Raw genomic sequence first — 17484 nt, 5'->3', positions numbered from 1 at the left:
AATAACAGTGAATAATGCTGACGGAGTTGGAACAAAAGTTCACTGAGTGTGATCGACAGATCTGAAATTCACGATGAGAGCCTCTTGTGTACAAGACTGATGTAGAGATATACGATCGAATCAAGTCGAATTTCCCAATGCATAAATCACAGTAGACCCAAAGGTCCGTTTCTTGTCTATACGTGATCACGTATCTTTACTAATTATTATTCGGCCGGCATCTCTGGATGGTCACAGTGTCCAAGAGCACTGACCGCATTGACAAAGTCCAGAGAAAGTCTCTCCTCGGTAATATCCATCTTTTCGTGAGGAGCAACAGGTTCGCCAAGCCCTTGATTATTCGACTGTTGTTGTTTTTGTTGCTTTTTTTCTTCTTCTTTTCTTTTCATCCTTGATTCAATCCTTGTCCAAACTGCATCTCAGGGCCAAGATCAGATCCGATTTCACACGTGAGAGACAAATATTAGCTTTGTTATAGGCGATGATGAACATCCAGAATTCAGACCAAAAAAAAGCCACCAATGAATTGCATTCTTCATAAATATTCTCACTTTATTAAAAAAAAAAAAAGTTGTTTTCGAGAAGCCAACACTACCTGTTGTGTTCATCACCAATATGTCTTTTCTATATCTCAGATAGAAGCAGTATAAATATTACTGATGGAAATTGAGCTCCAGAAGATCTCCCCATGCTCAGAGATCCTCCTGATGGCTGATGTGTCTTAGCACAGTGGGAGGTGGGAGTGGAAATAAGAAAAGCGAATGGGACAACCACTCAGACCACCACTCATTTTTATAATAATAATAATAATAATAATAATAATAGGTGAGATGCCATGGGAAGAGATTGATGAAGGGCTTGAAGGTGGAAAAGCAACATGCTATATAGTCCTCAAAACTTCATCCCGATCCCCTTAGGCTGGCTGTTGTGTTCCTTGCTGTGCTTTACAATGTCTCGCTATTCAGCGATATCAGCTGAGAGCTACACGCTTAGGGCCGGATTCTGAGTCGGTAGGCGGAGGTCAAAAGTCACATCACTGTTTATGCAGGGAAAGTTTCTAGCATTCAGAGCCGTGTTACGCACCTGCTCCTTGTTCGGCTTATACAAGTCACCTGCAGTTATACAGTTCACTCCTCCAAGGTTGCCAGATTTTTATTTAAATATATTTTTTGAGTATTATTGAGTAGAAGCATCCAAGACGGGGTTCTGAAATAGCGTGTAGCATCTTCAGTAGCAGTTTAAACCTGCCGTCAAACCTGAAAAATAAAAATAAAAATGCAAAGAAATACGGATTGAAAATGCGGACTGAAGCCGGAAATTTTTTGTTTTCTTTGCCATCAAATGTATTACAAGGTAATAAAAAAGGCGAGATAAATCTTAATAGAAGTCTAACGTATCGCCGATATACTGCTGCATGAATAGTCCGGTGTGATACAGTGATAAAATAGCGCTTGATCCAGCACGTTCTATTTATTTATTTATTTATTTATACATTTAAATTCATGCTCTCACACTTCCTCGTGCGGTATAAAATAATAAAGCTAATAAAGATTGTGAAATTGTAATGTGTGTGCAGGATGAAGCTTTTATTAAATCACGCTTTTAATTCACAGCTTAAACTTGTCAAAGTAGTGAAATTGTAAGTTCGGGGGGAGAGGGGGGTCATTTTAAACGCGCCACTCTGAAGAAAACATGGCTGCAGATCGACGGCTAAGCTACGCTTACGGCTCACTTTAAGTTGGTAGGATTTTATATTTATTGTATAAGTTGATTTTATCCATAAAAACAATTTCGATCCTTCAGATTCTTGTACAGTACAACGTGAACATGAAAAATCAGGAAAATTTCAATCAGAAGCTAGTTAGATGGCACAATTGCCACTTTTTAAAGTATCATAGAAAGTATACAATTATTACAGACAACACTCTTTAAACTCTACAAAGTTTAAAGATAATTAAATTCATTCGAACTTCAATGTTATGAACTTGTACCAGCAGTGCCGTTTCATCCAGCGGTTTTATTTCATTTATTTTCCGGTAAGAAATGAAACAGAACCCAAACATTTAACAGACACGACTGATTTCAAACGCGAGCACCACTAGCATCAGAGGTCACTGAAGTGTGTTGAGTATTAACGTTAATTCACACAAGCTCAGCCCGCTTAATCACACACTCAGACCGCTAATACACTTTTAATGAGAGTATTTATAACGGCATTCAGATGAAGCATTGCTGTCTCGCACTGTACTCACCTCATTTTATTTCAACACAGCAAGAAACACACACACACACACACACACACACACACACACACACACAGAGAGTCAGCACTAATAAGTCTTAGCCGTGCTGGCTGAACCTGGTCTTTGTGCCATATTTCATTAGTGCTAATGCGCTCAGAACTGTGAATTATACATGCAGATGGAAGCTGCGCAGGAATTTCAGATTGTTCCGGTGACAAGAACACGTTCATTCCTATGGCAGTTATAAGTACTCATGAGAGAACCACACACATACACACACACACACACACACACACACACACGTCTTCAGAAATATATTTACATAATGTGTGTCTTCTATATCTGTCGCTTTCTTTTCTTCTGTTTCTTTCTGACAAAAAACAAATCAGTAGAGCACTACAGTCAGAGAGCCAGAGGAGTCTCTCTCTCTCTCTCTCTCCCTCTCTCCCTCTCTCCCTCTCTCTCTCTCTGGAGTGGGGTTTGTGCTGAAGTGTGTATTCTCGAAGCGAACAGTGTATTAGTAAAGTGAAATCGAGAGTGTGATGGTCATTATCGATTGCATTATCAGTGGCGGCTACAATCGCATTGCACAGTTTGAGTCACTGCTGCTTTTCTGATATCTGCTGACTGTGTGTGTGTGTTTGTGTGTAAGAGAGAGAGAGAGAGAGAGAGAGAGAGAGATCATAGTGGCTGTTGATCAGATGAAGTTAATTACTGCAACACAGCAGATAATTTGCTTCCATGTGTAATCTTCAGGATGCTAGCTTTCAAATTAGATTAGCACAGTGGGACCCGGCTAATTTCAAGGTGTGTGTGTGTGTGTGTGTGTGTGTGTGTGTGTGAATAGACCCATCTTTCTGTGAGAACCACAGATTTCCACCTAATGAGAATTAGTCTGGATGTGTCTCACACACGCATTTTATACTGTTACACCTTATTTTGCAACAAGCAAATGTGTGTGTCTGTGTGTGTGTGTGTGTGTGTGTATGTGTGTTTGATATATAGCCCTCCATCCAAACTGCAGTCACTTACTTGAGAAGGAATCAGAAGAAACCCGGTCCTCCATGAGCGCGACGTGGAACAGACTGGAATTTGAAACGTTTTAGCCAAAAAATGTTTCCAGGCTCAAGGTGTTTTTTGCAGAAACGTTTCAGATTCCGTTCCGTTCTCTGACTTCGAGAGCATCGCCTCCATCAGCGCCGTTGTGACAGGGCACCAGAGGTCACGCTGTCGTCCAGCGCGGATGTTTACACATTTACACCTTCAGACATAAATCTGGCTGCGAGTCATCAGGGTCCAAGCACCTGTGAACACCACTCGTGCTGTGTTTATTGGTAGAGTTTGTGTTGTATTGTGTTGTCAATGCTTTTTCCTTTCACTGTTACATCACTGAGAGTCTGTCTGTAATTCTGTTGTAGCTGTGCTTGTAGTGCGTACATGTGGCATTAAACCATTACTTACTTTCTTACATTGTTATCATAGAAGACAATCAATCTGTGTGAGAATGTCGAGATTTTTATTTTTATTTTTGACAATTATTTGGTGCTGCTTCAGTTACTGTTACCACCCCAGAGTGTTTTATTCCTCTCTTGCCAAGACTTTACTAATTTTTATGACATGTCATACTTTTTATCCATTTACAGTTACATTTAATATTGTTTGAAATGAGTTCCCATTCTCACTTACATTAGAGCAGCTATAAACAGCTCCTCCTTCACCAGCCTCTCTCTCTCTCTCTCTCTTTTTTTTAAGTTACCGTACAAACGTTACAAAGACCATCACAAAGCGCTGATACTGGAGACTCCTTCCGTAAAATGTTCAAAAAACTTTTCTTTATGGAAAACTTCAGCATATCAACAATGACACTTTTTTTTTTGTTGTTGTTCTTTATGTGGAGCGACTGCTGGACTGGTCCCCCTGTGAACGAGCTGTCGCTATAGAAACGATAACCAGAACGCGTTAATATAAACCTGTGCTGCTGTCAGAGCCGCTGTTATAGAAAACTAATCAACACCTTCTGACCAGTCAGAATCCAGAATTCAGCAGTGCCGCGGTGTGAATATACATAATAACCAATAATATTGTGTTTTCTTGGATGTCTGAGAAAATAACGTCAGTTTTATTTCGTCTTTAGCGAAATTAAATGAAGTAGGATCTCTGGAGCTTTTTTCCGGGTTCTTAATAAAAACATATGAATATTTCACACACGTCTTTAAAGCTGCGCAACTCACTAAAAATACGTCTTTATGCCACATGACATTTTGTCAGTTGAACCAGCATGACGCACAGTTCTTGCCCCGGAGACCTGTGTGTGTGTGTGTGTGTGTGTGTTTGTGTGTGTGGGTTCATGTCAACATTGAAAAACTTTCTCCCTTCCTCAGAGATACACTCTCGCACGCCTGCCCACTCGCACGCTTCCTGTTTACCGTGTTAACCGAGATTACATGAATATGATGACGAGGATAATAACGATGATTATACGCCGTATACGCTGCACATACAGTCTTATTTATGGACGAAGGAACAATAATGAGCGCATTTTATTCCTAATAACACTCATTGTTGTCCCGCTGTGTGTGCGCTTGTTGCGCAGGGACAAAACGCTTGTGTGTGAATGTGTTTTTTTTTTAGGAAAGCTGTATATGTGGTTTTGTTAAACTCGTGCTATAGTGTTAGCGTGGACCTGTGTTGGGAATAAAGACAAGCCTTTTTAATGCTGTAGGTGTGCATGTACTAACGGGTGAGTTATCTCTCACTCCCCGTTTTGAGGTGAGTTATTTATAGCATTCATGCCTAAGATAATCTGAAGGGAGACGCTAAATTCACGCATAAATGATCTGGGATTGAAATTGAAAACCTTCAATTTTTGAGAAAACAAAAGAAAAACTGGTGGGTTGACGGTAAAGGCTCTGGGTTACTGAGCAGAAGGTCAGGAGGTCAAGCCCCAGCACTGCCAAGCTGCCACTGTTGGGCCCTTGGGCAAGGCCCTTAACCGTACGGTTATATGGGCTTTTGGGTCCTTTTAGGGTAGTCTGAGATCACTTGGTTGGTTCACATATACACGCTCCGAGAGCGTTTGGAGTAGGCTGAAACGAACTAGGTGTGAAAACAGCAGCTCTGACAGCAATCCAGGTTTATATTAGCGTGCTCATGCTAATACGTTATCGTTTCTATAGTAACAGCTCGTTTACAGGGACTTGCGTCACGTAAACGGATTAAGCGCATAAGCGTGTGCGCTCAAACATTTTCTATTAGGAGAAATGCGTTTATGTTGAACATGTATGGAAGGAGTCTCCAGTGTCAGAGGTGAAGCTGTGACTTTTTTGAAGTTTTCTGACATCTTCAGGACAGAGGAGTTTTCGCTCCTTTACAGTATCATTACATGACAGTTTTTTAATAGCTTCGAGAGACAGAGAGAGAGAGACAGAGAGAGAGACAGAGAGAGAGACAGAGAGCGAACATGATGTTCCACAATGTTAAATGTAACTATAAACGGATAAAACGTATGCCATGGTATTATTCTTTAATAACTAAACATTCTTGGGGAATTGCTGTGGTACATTTAACATCGCATGTTGTATGATGACACAACCGGAATAAATGTAAAAAATATCTTAAATCAGTTCAATTTGCCATCTAATCTCCTGTACCCTCGTTCTGTAGGTGCTATGTGAGAGTGGTAGAGTGATGAATTGACTCCCAGGCTGAGGGATGTCCCTGCGGCTGCTCCTGCTCCTGCTAACCTTCTCCTCGCACACACAGGTACAGTAACACACTCGCAGCTTACACAGAGTAATGGCTATCATGGGATCCAACACTAACACCTACACACACACACATACACACACACACACATACCTACACACACATGCACACACATGCACACACACACATACAGGAATGTAGAAATGTAGGATTTTCTTCCCCCTTTACCTCTTTTAGATCTCGGTCAGTGAGACGTTCCTGCACATTCAGGCAGATGGTTAACGAGATAAACAGAGATGGAAACACCACATGACTGTCACCCGCTTCTACACAACAAAATGTCCTCCAGCAGGAACATGACACTCAATGACAGGAGTGTTAGCACTGTTAGCATTGTAAATGTACAAAAAAAAAAACCTTTTTTTTTTTTTTTTTTTTGGATATTTTACTTTGAGATTCAAAGTGTGACAATTAAAAAAAAAATTTGTATCGGTTTAATTTTAGGCTGCAGAAATATTGACGATGATCGTTGCATGTAATAAAACTAATACCATCCCAGAAGTCTCCATATATAGGGGAGTGCTGTATGTTCGGCAGCACCACGTCGGTCGTGTCTTCGTCAGGGGATGTTCGTGGACGTCCACTTCTTCTCGGTCGGTCCGCAACACTTCCAGCCTTTTTGAATTTGTTGCTAAGTTTGGTAGCTCAGTGTCGTGTGTGATGTGCTCGCCATGTTTCCTGTTGAAGTCCATCGCAACCTTCCCGATCCAGCCATGAGAACGATTTCAATACCTTCTTCTTATGTCCAAAAAAAAAAGATATAAGCTATAAGTATGAATAAATTTGGACTAGATTTTGCTGAAAAGTCATACTGTAATTTCCCCCTATGTACGGAGACTTTTGCTACACCCTGTGTTACATTTTTCACTGAAATCTGGTGAGAAGAGGACAGTGAACCAGGAAGAGAGGGAGGAAGTGGGGAAAAAATTGAGAAATAGAGCAACAGAGAAAAGACTGTACCATGATTAGATTAGATTAGATTAGATTAGATTGTTCTTTACATGAACACATAATGCATGTTTACAGTATGCGTCTTGAAGGATCAAGGAACGATGGATTATAATCGGATCAGAGATGGAAGAAGAAGAAGAAGAAATAATAATAATATATAATCATACGCGCACATGCAGCTGTTCGGCTGTGGGGAAATGAGACGCAAATACAACTAGTGATGATGTGTAGAAGGCGAGAGATTGTTCCTGTGGTAATTGGACAAGTCCTTAAACTCAAAATAACTTCAACTCTCAATTTAATTTGAGTTGAAAATTAAAAATTATTATTATTATTATTATTATTATTATTATTATTATTATTAAGGTAATATATCATTGTTCATGACAGCAATCCAAAGCATAACAATATTTCACCTTTAGAACTGGTCATTTTGTTTGTTTTTTCTCAGTATTAACATCATACCATTTAACATGTTGTTATTTACCGCGGGGGAATTAAATAATACAGCGCGTCAACATTTTTTTCAGTAAATATATTTCCAATGAGATTATTCACATGAAATGTTCACCAGACATCAGTGTTAACTCAAGAAATCCACACATATAAAGAAATCACAACATTAAAGTCAATGAATGAAGTTATGTGTAATAAAGTGGAATGACACGGGAACAAAGCATTGAACACGATAAGCCCTTTACCGGGAGATCCTTGAGAAGAATCTGCTGCCATCCACCAGGATGATGATGATGAGACGTGGGTGGAGCTTCCAGCAGGACAACGATCCAAAGCATACAGCAAAGGAAACTCTCAATTGGTTTCAGAGAAAAAAATCAAGGTGTTAGAATGGTCCAGTCAATCACCTGACTCGAATCCAACTGAACAAGATTTAAAGACAATATGTTTAGAAGAATGAAACAAAATCACACCTGAATACTGCAACCCATTAATTTCTTCATACAGGAAGCGTCTTGAAGCGTCATTACAAACAAAGACTTCTCCACTAAGTATTAAATACACTTCATTTAGCGTGTTCAATACTTTTTTCCCGTGTCATTCCACTTTATTACACATAACTTTATTTATGGACTTTAATGTTTGGATTTCTTTATATTTCTGGATTTCTTGAGTTAATACTGATGTCTGGTGAAAATTTCATGTGAATAACCTCATTGGAAATATATTTACTAAAAAAAAATGTTGATGCGTTCAATACTTATTTCCCCCACTGTATGATAATAAAGTAACATCTATTAAACCCCACACACTAGAAATCTTGTAACTATAAACTGCTTTTTTCCCCCAGTTTTGTCTGGAGGGTACTTTTTGATGCCTTTGATACTTTTTGTGGTACTTTTGTATGCGTGTGTGTGTGTATGTGCATGTGTGTGTACATGTGTGTGTGCACGCTGTGTAACAGTTTGGGATGTGACGTCTCTGCAGGTCTGTCAGGCTCTGAAGGAGTTGCGGGAGCAATGGGCCATCTACAGGAATGAGTGCATTCAGAGTTTCAGCAGCAGCCCACCTGCTACAGGTAATACACTCACACACACACACACACACACACACACACACAAACAAACGATCTATATAGCTATAATGTTATAATGAAAAGTGCATTGTCAGTGGACTCTGTACACTCATGCCATCTAAACTATGTTAAATATAATGTTGTTGTTGTTGTTGTTGTTTAAGGTTTGGTGTGTAACAGGACTTTCGATCACTACACGTGTTGGCCCGATGGCTCGCCTGGCTCCATCGTTAACGTTTCCTGTCCGTGGTATCTGCCGTGGTATCGCAAAGGTGAGACCACAGACTGTCACAGCACTGTTCTACACACGGATGTAGTGGAGAGTCGGGGAAAGTAAACAGACCGGATTTGTGCCGTGAATGAAGAATAAAACTAAAATATAAATAAATAAATAAATAAAAATGATTTTCCTATTGCATGAAGTACCTTTTGAAATGTCGATACAGAAGAAATGTTGTTGTTATTATATGTGTGTGTGTGTGTGTGTGTGTAGTTAAGCAGGGTAAAGTGTATCGAGCGTGTGGTGTCGACGGTCGATGGGCCGACAGTAAAAACACCACAGAGTGTGACGAGAACGATGACGGACTGGTGAGATGATGTGGATTCACATCCCTGTGGATTACAACTAATAATAATAATAATAATAATTTAAATTTAAATGGTTCATTTGCATACAGTACATTTGCTTCTTAAGTTGTACGCTGGAGCTACGAGGCTAATGTCACTAATGTCGCCAAAAGTCTGACTGGCAGCATAAAGCTACGTAAATCTCAAAATACACAAACTAATATATAAAACACGACACATTTCTAAATTCGAGCTCAATATAAACACCTGTGCTACTGAAGAAGGGGGCGTGGCCTGAGAGTTATGCTACTGGCTGATCGATTAAATTGGGGATTAGTGGAATATACTTTTAGTCTTTTTTTTAACAGAACTATTTCTTTACTATCTGACCCTTTGTTTGTGTTTGTGTTTGTGTGTGTGTGTGTGTGTGTGTGTGTGTGTGTAGGAAGAGTATTGGCAGATTATAAGTAAATTCAGGGTCATGTATACAGTGGGTTACTCGCTCTCTCTGGCAGCTTTGGTCCTTGCGCTTGGAATCCTCGCAGCCTTCAGGTGAAAATACACACGACACACACACATACACCCACACACACACACACACACACATACACATACACACACACACAGACTCAAATTCACAATTCAATTTTAAAGACTGTTCCACCACAGTGCTGTCACAGGTTTATATTAACGCTCTCGGTCTAATAGGTTATCGTTTCTATAGTAACAGTTCATTCACAGGGACTCGTATGAAAACGTGTGTAATCATTGACGTGGTGATAGTTTTCTATGAGGAGACGTTTATGTAACGTGTACGGAAGGAGTCTCCAGTGTCAGAGGTGAAACTGTAACTTTAGGTTTTCCGCCATTTTCAGGACAGAGGAGTTTACGCGTCTTTGCGGTTTCTCAGTAACACGACAAGCTGCGTTGTTTCAGCGTAATTAACTTCAAGAGAGAGAATACAGAGAGAGCATGGTGAGGGAACGAGTGTTTATAGCTGCTATAACGTAAGTGAGAACGGGAAGTAGCTTGTTCCTCCGGTGATTCACATTAAACACAATGATAACTGGATGAAAAGGTATGACTGGTGGTTCTTTAATAAATAAAACATTGTAATCGTCAGGGCATGCTGTGTGTGCTACCAGCTCATTCTTGTGTGTGTGTGTGTATGTGTGTTTTCCCCATGATGCCATTCTACAGGAAATTACACTGCATGAGGAACAGCATCCACATGAACCTGTTTGGCTCCTTCATCCTGCGCGCCGTGTCCATCTTGGCGAAAGACGCGCTGCTGGATCTGATCAACACCTCCCAGACAGAACGATACCGCTACCAGGACCAGAGCTCGTTCGATGTCAAGGTACACACACACACACACACACACACACACACACAGAGAGAGAGAGAGAGAGAGGACTTGACCACTTTCAGAAGCAAAGCTGAGGCAAAAAAAAATTATATTACAATTTCACATTTCATTTGAAGCTCAGTTGAAAGAAAAAAAAAAAAACAGAAAAAAACAGAAAAGTAAATAAGTTTAATAAATAAAAAATAAATCAGTTAAAATTGGGCTACTTGTTATTAGGGTTGTTGTGGTTTATTATTATTATAACTATTATTAATAATAATCGTCATCATATCTGTCTATCCTGTATTATGATCGATCCCTCTCAGCTGTCACTGTATGGATTTAACATTATTATTATTATTATTATTATTATTATTATTAACATATTATTCCTTCTATGACATCTAATGTTAGTGTGCGCAATTGTATTGTGATGCAATTTTAATTTTGTTGCCCAAAGTGCATAGAGTTTATTTAGTGCTTATTTATTATGAATGAAACTGTTGTTTGATAATAACGACAGATAACTGTGGGTTGTCGGGTCGCCATGGTGATGATGCAGTACAGCGTGATAGCGAATAACTACTGGCTGCTGGTGGAGGGTTTGTACCTGCACAGCCTCCTGGTCATAACCGTCTTCTCAGAGAGAAACTACTTCTACGTGTACCTGTGCATCGGCTGGGGTGAGTGCGAGTGTGTGCGTGTGTGTGTGTGTGTGTGTGTGTGTGTGTGTGTGTGTGTGTACACGTGTGTAGTAACTGAGGGCTGGTACTGACAGGTACAGTGGCCACCTCTGCATTATGTTACATTATGTATATTTAGATGCGGATTGGAAGTGACTCCTGTGGCTGAATTGATGTTTACATTATATATTCATAGATTTCATCTTTTTTTAATTCCAGGTGTGCCGGTGATATTCGTGTTGCCCTGGGTGACACTGAAGTATCTGTATGAAAATGATCTGTAAGTACTCAGTGAAATTATATAATTAAATCTGTTATTGATTTCTGAACAATTGGCTTTCGACCATTTATATGCAATGAGTTCCCTTCGTTTTATTGTAAAGTGGGCGGGGCTAACCTCGGGTCACGCTCGTATAAGTGCCAGAATGCCGGTCATGCCAGCTGTACATTCTGTTTGAGTCTGAGTAAAGAGTGCATGGAAATGAATTAGTAAGCAAAAGCTAACCTTGTAACTTAAAGCTTATGTAGCACGTTAAAACAGCGCTAGAGAGGAAAAGCTAACCTAGCAAGTTAAAGCTAACCTAGCAAGTGAAAGCTAACCTAGTGAGTGAAAGCTAACCTAGTGAGTGAAAGTTAATCTAGCGAGCGAAAGCTAACCTAGCAAGCATGATTTAGTTGCTTGACTGACATCGCAGGTTGTGTGTATAATTGAACTTAAAGTGCATGTTAGCATAAAAAAATTAATAAATAAAAACCACACTTTATTATTAATGTTGTAGCAATTTTTACGTTTATACTCGCTGCACTTTAATAATCACCTGATCTGGTTGCCATGGTTGCGTTTCAGAACTCCATTTGTGTGTAAGAAAACTTTTTTTTTTCTTTCTCTTCAGTTTCCAGCTAATGAATAAGAGCTTTTTTCGGTTTGGAAGTAATTGGATTTTATTTTTTATCATTTCCCGCCTACATGAATAACCTTTGCTCAGTGTGGGACGTGTCAGGGCTTAGATTTTGTTATAAGGTGATAAAATAATGTGCAAACAGGTCCATTAGGAAGAGCTGTCGTTCATCAAAAACTAGATTAGTTCTGTTAGAATATCCATGAAGACTCCATCATTCGATGATAATATCCGTTCCAAACAGGACTGAGAAATCTTTCCGGCATGTTTTTTTTTTTTTTAAGTAGAAACCTTTCTATAAGTAGAATTATTAATTGAACTGAGATAACGAGGGGTAAATATCAGCCTAGAATCAACGGTTATTCATATTCATAGTCCCCAGTTCCATGTTACATATAGGGTTGCATATTTAAAGTGTAAAATGTATTTATTAAAAATATACGAGTTTTTGTCAGTAATGTTTGGAATCAGTGAAGATTCTTCACAGTTCCAGCAGTTTTTCTCACATGCAGATATGGAATGAAGTGTAGTTAGTAGGTTTAGTCTGAGAATCATATTCATGGTTCTCAGCTAGAGTCAAAGGCATAGGGAGACAACATAAATAAATAAATAAATAAATAAACAAATAAGAAACTTGGGGAAAAAAAAGTAAAAACTTGGAACTAGAAATGAACATGACTGAGGAAACTTGACTCTGAAGTGACTCAGACTAATCAGGTGTAAGAAGCAACAGGTGAGATTAATTAAGGCTATCGAAAAACCCAAACATTCGGCATATATGGAATACGTGTGCGAAACAGGACAGGAGTGTAGGTAGGTGAACAGGGACAGAATCGGGATCAGGCCTCAAAAAATAGTCAGTCATCCATTGAAAGGCACTACAAATAACATTATCACTCTAAAGAACCTTTTCTGGAAGCTTGAAAAAGACCCTCAAATATTCTTTAGATTTTTCAGGTGTCCAAGCTGTCTAACAGGTTTCCAATTGAAACCTTTCTCATGGGAAAAATTGTTGTTGTAGAAGGAAATGTTATAGTTGAACTTAAAAGTTCCTCTAGATGAACAAGTGGAACATTACTTAGGGACCCTGAAATACTCTTTGGGTTTTTAAGAGTTCCTATCTTCCTAACAAGGTTCTGTTTGAAATCCATGCTAGTAAGAAGCCCACTGTTACAGGGATCTACAACACATAGAACCTTTAAGGATTTCTCTAAACGGACAAGTGGAATGACACTTAGGAGACCCTCAAAGGCTCAAACAGTCTTTAATGTACATTTAACCGTGTTTAATGGTTCCTAGCATCCTAAATAGGTTCTACTTGGAACCCTTCTTAGTAGGAATAATCAGTCATAGGCTGCTATATAGAACCTTTGAAGGTTCCTTGTGCGGGACAAGCGGAATGACAAGGACTTGTTTGTTGAGTTGATCGTCGTAAAATTGATCAAAATAAATTAAACAAAGGTTTCTATTTCCTTATCGTTCCATTCCATCAAGGTTTCTGATCCCTACCAATACCTCCTACATTCTGACCAGCACAAGTTGAAGTCTTCATGTTCTCCTGCGTGTACTTAGAACCTGAACCATGGTGTGTGTATGGAATGATTAACGAGAGTACGATCTGGAATCAGTCACTTGCGGAATGTGTTTACAGCCGCAGTGTTGAATCCAGTTTGTGATCCGTTTGTGTTCCGTGTGCAGATGCTGGGAGAAGAATGTAAACATGGGCTACTGGTGGATCATCCGCTCGCCCATCCTGTTCGCCTATCTGGTAAGACACAGAGAATATCTTTATTTTGCTGCTTTACGAGTTCTGAAAGTAAATGGAAACAGTTTGGGCATGTATTATCTACTGGTCACGAGATTAACTGGTTTAAGTAGGCAGTGTAATACGATTGGCCGAAATGGAAAGGTTTCCCAAAAGTGATGTATGAAATGAAATATTAAAATGATAATGCTGTTGATTATGTTGACATTGACTCAGAGGGGGTTGGATGTAGATGCAAAATTGATTGAAGAAGATATGGGTGATGTTGAGAGATCCGCATGTCCATCCACTGACGTGGAACCCAGGCAAGCAGGGGTGTAAAAAGGAAACTAGATAACTTACAAGTAACTTGTAAACTACGACAAAAAATTAGAACAATGACCTAGCAACCAATAGTAGGAGAAACTAGGAAAGAAGATAACAAGGTTCATAATTGCTAAGATAAAACAAAGGCAACCCGGGTAAACACACAATATGGTCAGAAAGACGCTGGGCAAAAATGGCTCCATGGAAGAGTTTCGAGGTGAAAACCACTGCTAACCCGGAAGAACATTAAGGCTCGTTGGAATTTTGCCAAAACACACTTTGATGATCTTCAAACCTTTTGGGAGAAGGTTCTGTGGACTGATGAATCGAAAGTGGAACTGTTTGGAAGACAGGAGTCCTGTTACATCTGGCGTAAGCCAAACAGCGAATTCTACAAAAAGATCATCATACATGTACCTACGGTCAAGCATGGTGGTGGAAATGTGATGGTGTGAGGATGCTTTACTGCTTCAGGACCTGGGCAACTTGCAGTAATTGAGGGAAACATGAATTCTGCTCTTTAAGAGAAAATCCTAAAGGAGAATGTCCGGTCTTCAGTCTGTAAGTTGCAACTCAAGCGCTAGTCCTAGAAGTAAGTGAAAGACTGATCTCCAGTTATTGGAAGTGTTTGGTTGCAGTTATTGCTGCTGAAGGTGGCACAACCAGATATTAAGTTTAAATTTGTTTTTCACATGGGTGATAGGTGTTGGATAACTTTTTGCTTCAATAAAAATAAAAAATCCAGGGTCTGTGGTCAACACACACAATATGGTGTGAACTACAGATACCAGATTTGATACGTCCAGATTGGGTTTTTCGTTTCGGCATGAAAACAAAAGTTTGCTCTCAGTTCAATAACCAGTTACAAGCTCCCCCGTTGTTAGTGTCTGTGTGTGTGTTCTCCAATTTTCGCCAGTTGGACAGTGTTAACTAGCTAACAGATTGCTAACACATGTGCTAACAGGTTCACACAGCACACACACTTATTCCTCATACCGAGTGCACACCTAATTATGGCCTTCAAATGCCAAAGCCTTTATTTAAGAGTACAATTTGTTCTGCTTGCATGAATAATGTGCCTTACAAACAGCCTTTTTTCTTCTTCTTCTTCTTCTACTCTCTCCCTCCTCCCACCTCTCTCTCTCTCTCTCTCTCTCTCTCTCTCTCTCTCTTTCTCTCAGATTAATTTCTTTATATTTATTAGAATTATAAAGATCCTGATGTCCAAACTTAAGGGTCATCAGATGAGGTACACGGATTATAAGTTCAGGTAATGGATTCACCATGTCCCACGTTGCGCGTGTAGTTCGATTCGGGAATGTTATACATTCAAGGATAAATACCGTATTATATTTGATAACTTTTTAAAATAAAATCTCCTTTTTTCAGATTGGCTAAATCCACACTTACACTGATTCCACTGTTGGGGATTCACGCCATCCTCTTCACCTTCGTCATCGATGAGTCCGTGAACAGAGAATCTCTGTTGCGGCTCGTTCGCCTCTTCTATGACCTGTTCTTCAGCTCCTTCCAGGTCAGAAACCAAAGGGGGGATTTTTTCAATTCAATTCAATTCAATTTTATTTGTATAGCGCTTTTTACAATAGACATTGTCTCAAAGCAGCTTTACAGAAATATCAACATGGTATACAGATATTAAAGGTGCGAATTTATCCCAACTGAGCAAGCCACTGAGTGGCGACGGTGGCAAGGAAAAACTCCCTAAGATGTTTTAAGAGCAAGAAACCTTGAGAGGAACCCGACTCAGAAGGGAACCCATCCTCATCTGGGTAACAACAGATAGTGTGAAAAAGTTCATTATGGATTTATATGAAGTCTGTATGGCCTTAGGAGCAGCCGTAGTCCCAGCAGTCTGGAATTAGAGAAGAAATTTTTCAGTTTGTGAGAAGGATCTGTTTGGAACCGTGAGCACACAAGAACACAGACACACATTACGCTTAAATGCTAGCAACTTCAAGATCGATGTAACAATCTGCCCTTAATTAACATTTACCGATTATGCTAACCAGACAAAGTTAGCACAGGTGGTTCCTGGCATGTTGACGTAGCTCTTGTTGTAAAAATCTGCCCTCAAGTTAAAATGTACTGGTTATGGCAATTTAACTAACTAGCCAGAGTTACTGCAGGTGGTTATTCTAAGCTAGCTTACTTAGCTGACTGACATGCTACTACGTTGACATGCTAACTAACTAAAACGACTAAAACGTCAATCTCTCCACACACAGGGCTTGTTGGTGGCCATTTTGTACTGCTTTGTCAACAAAGAGGTGAGAACTCCACGTTCGATTTGAAGACCTTCACGTGAACAACGTTTTTCACCAGAATTCATTAGTTTCTCCATAACCTTTGTCTCCGTCTAGGTACAGAACGAGATGTTCAAGCGATGGAAGCGTTGGAAGCTCGGGAAAGACATCGAGGAGGAATACCGCAACACGCACAGCCAAATGGCTCATAACAAGAGCGCTAGCATCAACGTGGCTTCACCGCCAGAACGTTCAGACACCCCCGAACCTGTAGCGTCAGCCCCGGAGGAGAGCCGCCGGCTCGTGATTAGCTGTCGGAATGGAACAGGACTGGCGCAGGGGGCAGGCAGGGCGGGGCTGCAAGAGGGTACCAGTAACTGCAGCTCTCTGACAGAGGACATCTGCTTAGAGGAGCGAGTTCACAACTCGGACCATCGAGCTGGGACTGAAGAATGTCACGTCTGAGGAAACTTTGACCTCTCGAGGTTTTTAATGATACGTGTTCCAAAAAAAAAGGGTTAAAAACAGCTTCTTAATGATAGAATTATGAAATATGTGGTCAATAAACACACACTAAAAGACACATATACACAATTTTTTTTAAACAAAATGGTGCATACTGTGAACAGCGTCCCAGTTTGTTAAAAGGCAAGGGGGCAGGGACTTCCTGGTGGACATACAGTGTGTGTTTTGACGTTCACTTGCCATCACACTGCAGTAAATTTCGACTTGTCTCTATTCCATATGCGTGTAAACTTGTGGCTTGATGTAAATAGAAAAGAGAACGCCGCAACCTTAAGCTATCGTAGACAATTCAGTAGATATTGAGTAACTCGCTGGGTCGTTATGTAGTTCAGTAGTACGCAAAATGTCACAACACGCTCAGACGAGTTGTCTCGAAGGTCGAAGGTATTTCTTAATGTTAAAACCAATAAACGCTCACAGTGCGTTATGGAAAAATCTCAAGACTCGATAACGATGACTTGGAGCAAACAAACAGATGTTCACGCTGGCATTCCACCCCCGTTTCCATCACTGACGAAACCGGCTTTGTATTTGCCCCAAGCAAGCAGCAGACAGCTGAAAACCTTCATAGCAAGATTAGATTTCAAAAGTGACCTCGCATACCGTACGTTTGCGTATTGCTGACGTTACGAGGACC

The 17484-nt window shown here is 40.0% G+C and overlaps 1 protein-coding gene across 5 annotated transcripts in view; it reads left to right on the top strand.

Moving 5' to 3' along the window:
• Window positions 1-16905, top strand: part of gcgrb (glucagon receptor b) — a 31055-nt gene extending 14150 nt beyond the window's left edge. For 4 of the 5 annotated variants that reach the window (XM_053615367.1, XM_053615365.1, XM_053615368.1 and 1 more), the window contains 13 exons: window positions 5907-6005; window positions 8403-8493; window positions 8655-8762; window positions 8984-9078; window positions 9503-9609; window positions 10258-10417; window positions 10929-11088; window positions 11308-11368; window positions 13686-13755; window positions 15240-15328; window positions 15448-15592; window positions 16305-16346; window positions 16440-16905. In XM_053615367.1, coding sequence (XP_053471342.1) covers window positions 5955-6005; window positions 8403-8493; window positions 8655-8762; window positions 8984-9078; window positions 9503-9609; window positions 10258-10417; window positions 10929-11088; window positions 11308-11368; window positions 13686-13755; window positions 15240-15328; window positions 15448-15592; window positions 16305-16346; window positions 16440-16787 — 1527 coding nt within the window. In that variant the 5' untranslated portion in view covers window positions 5907-5954 and the 3' untranslated portion in view covers window positions 16788-16905. Of the gene's footprint in view, window positions 1-5615; window positions 6006-8402; window positions 8494-8654; window positions 8763-8983; window positions 9079-9502; window positions 9610-10257; window positions 10418-10928; window positions 11089-11307; window positions 11369-13685; window positions 13756-15239; window positions 15329-15447; window positions 15593-16304; window positions 16347-16439 lie in introns of those variants that run through there. The other variant, XM_053615369.1, reaches the window with a different exon arrangement.
• Window positions 16906-17484: the final 579 nt, after the last annotated feature.

The sequence above is a fragment of the Ictalurus furcatus genome, chromosome 26 (assembly GCF_023375685.1).
Source record: "Ictalurus furcatus strain D&B chromosome 26, Billie_1.0, whole genome shotgun sequence".
NCBI lineage: Eukaryota > Metazoa > Chordata > Actinopteri > Siluriformes > Ictaluridae > Ictalurus > Ictalurus furcatus.
The sequence above is the reverse complement of the archived record's forward strand: the minus strand, read 5'-3'. Positions and strand labels throughout refer to the sequence as shown.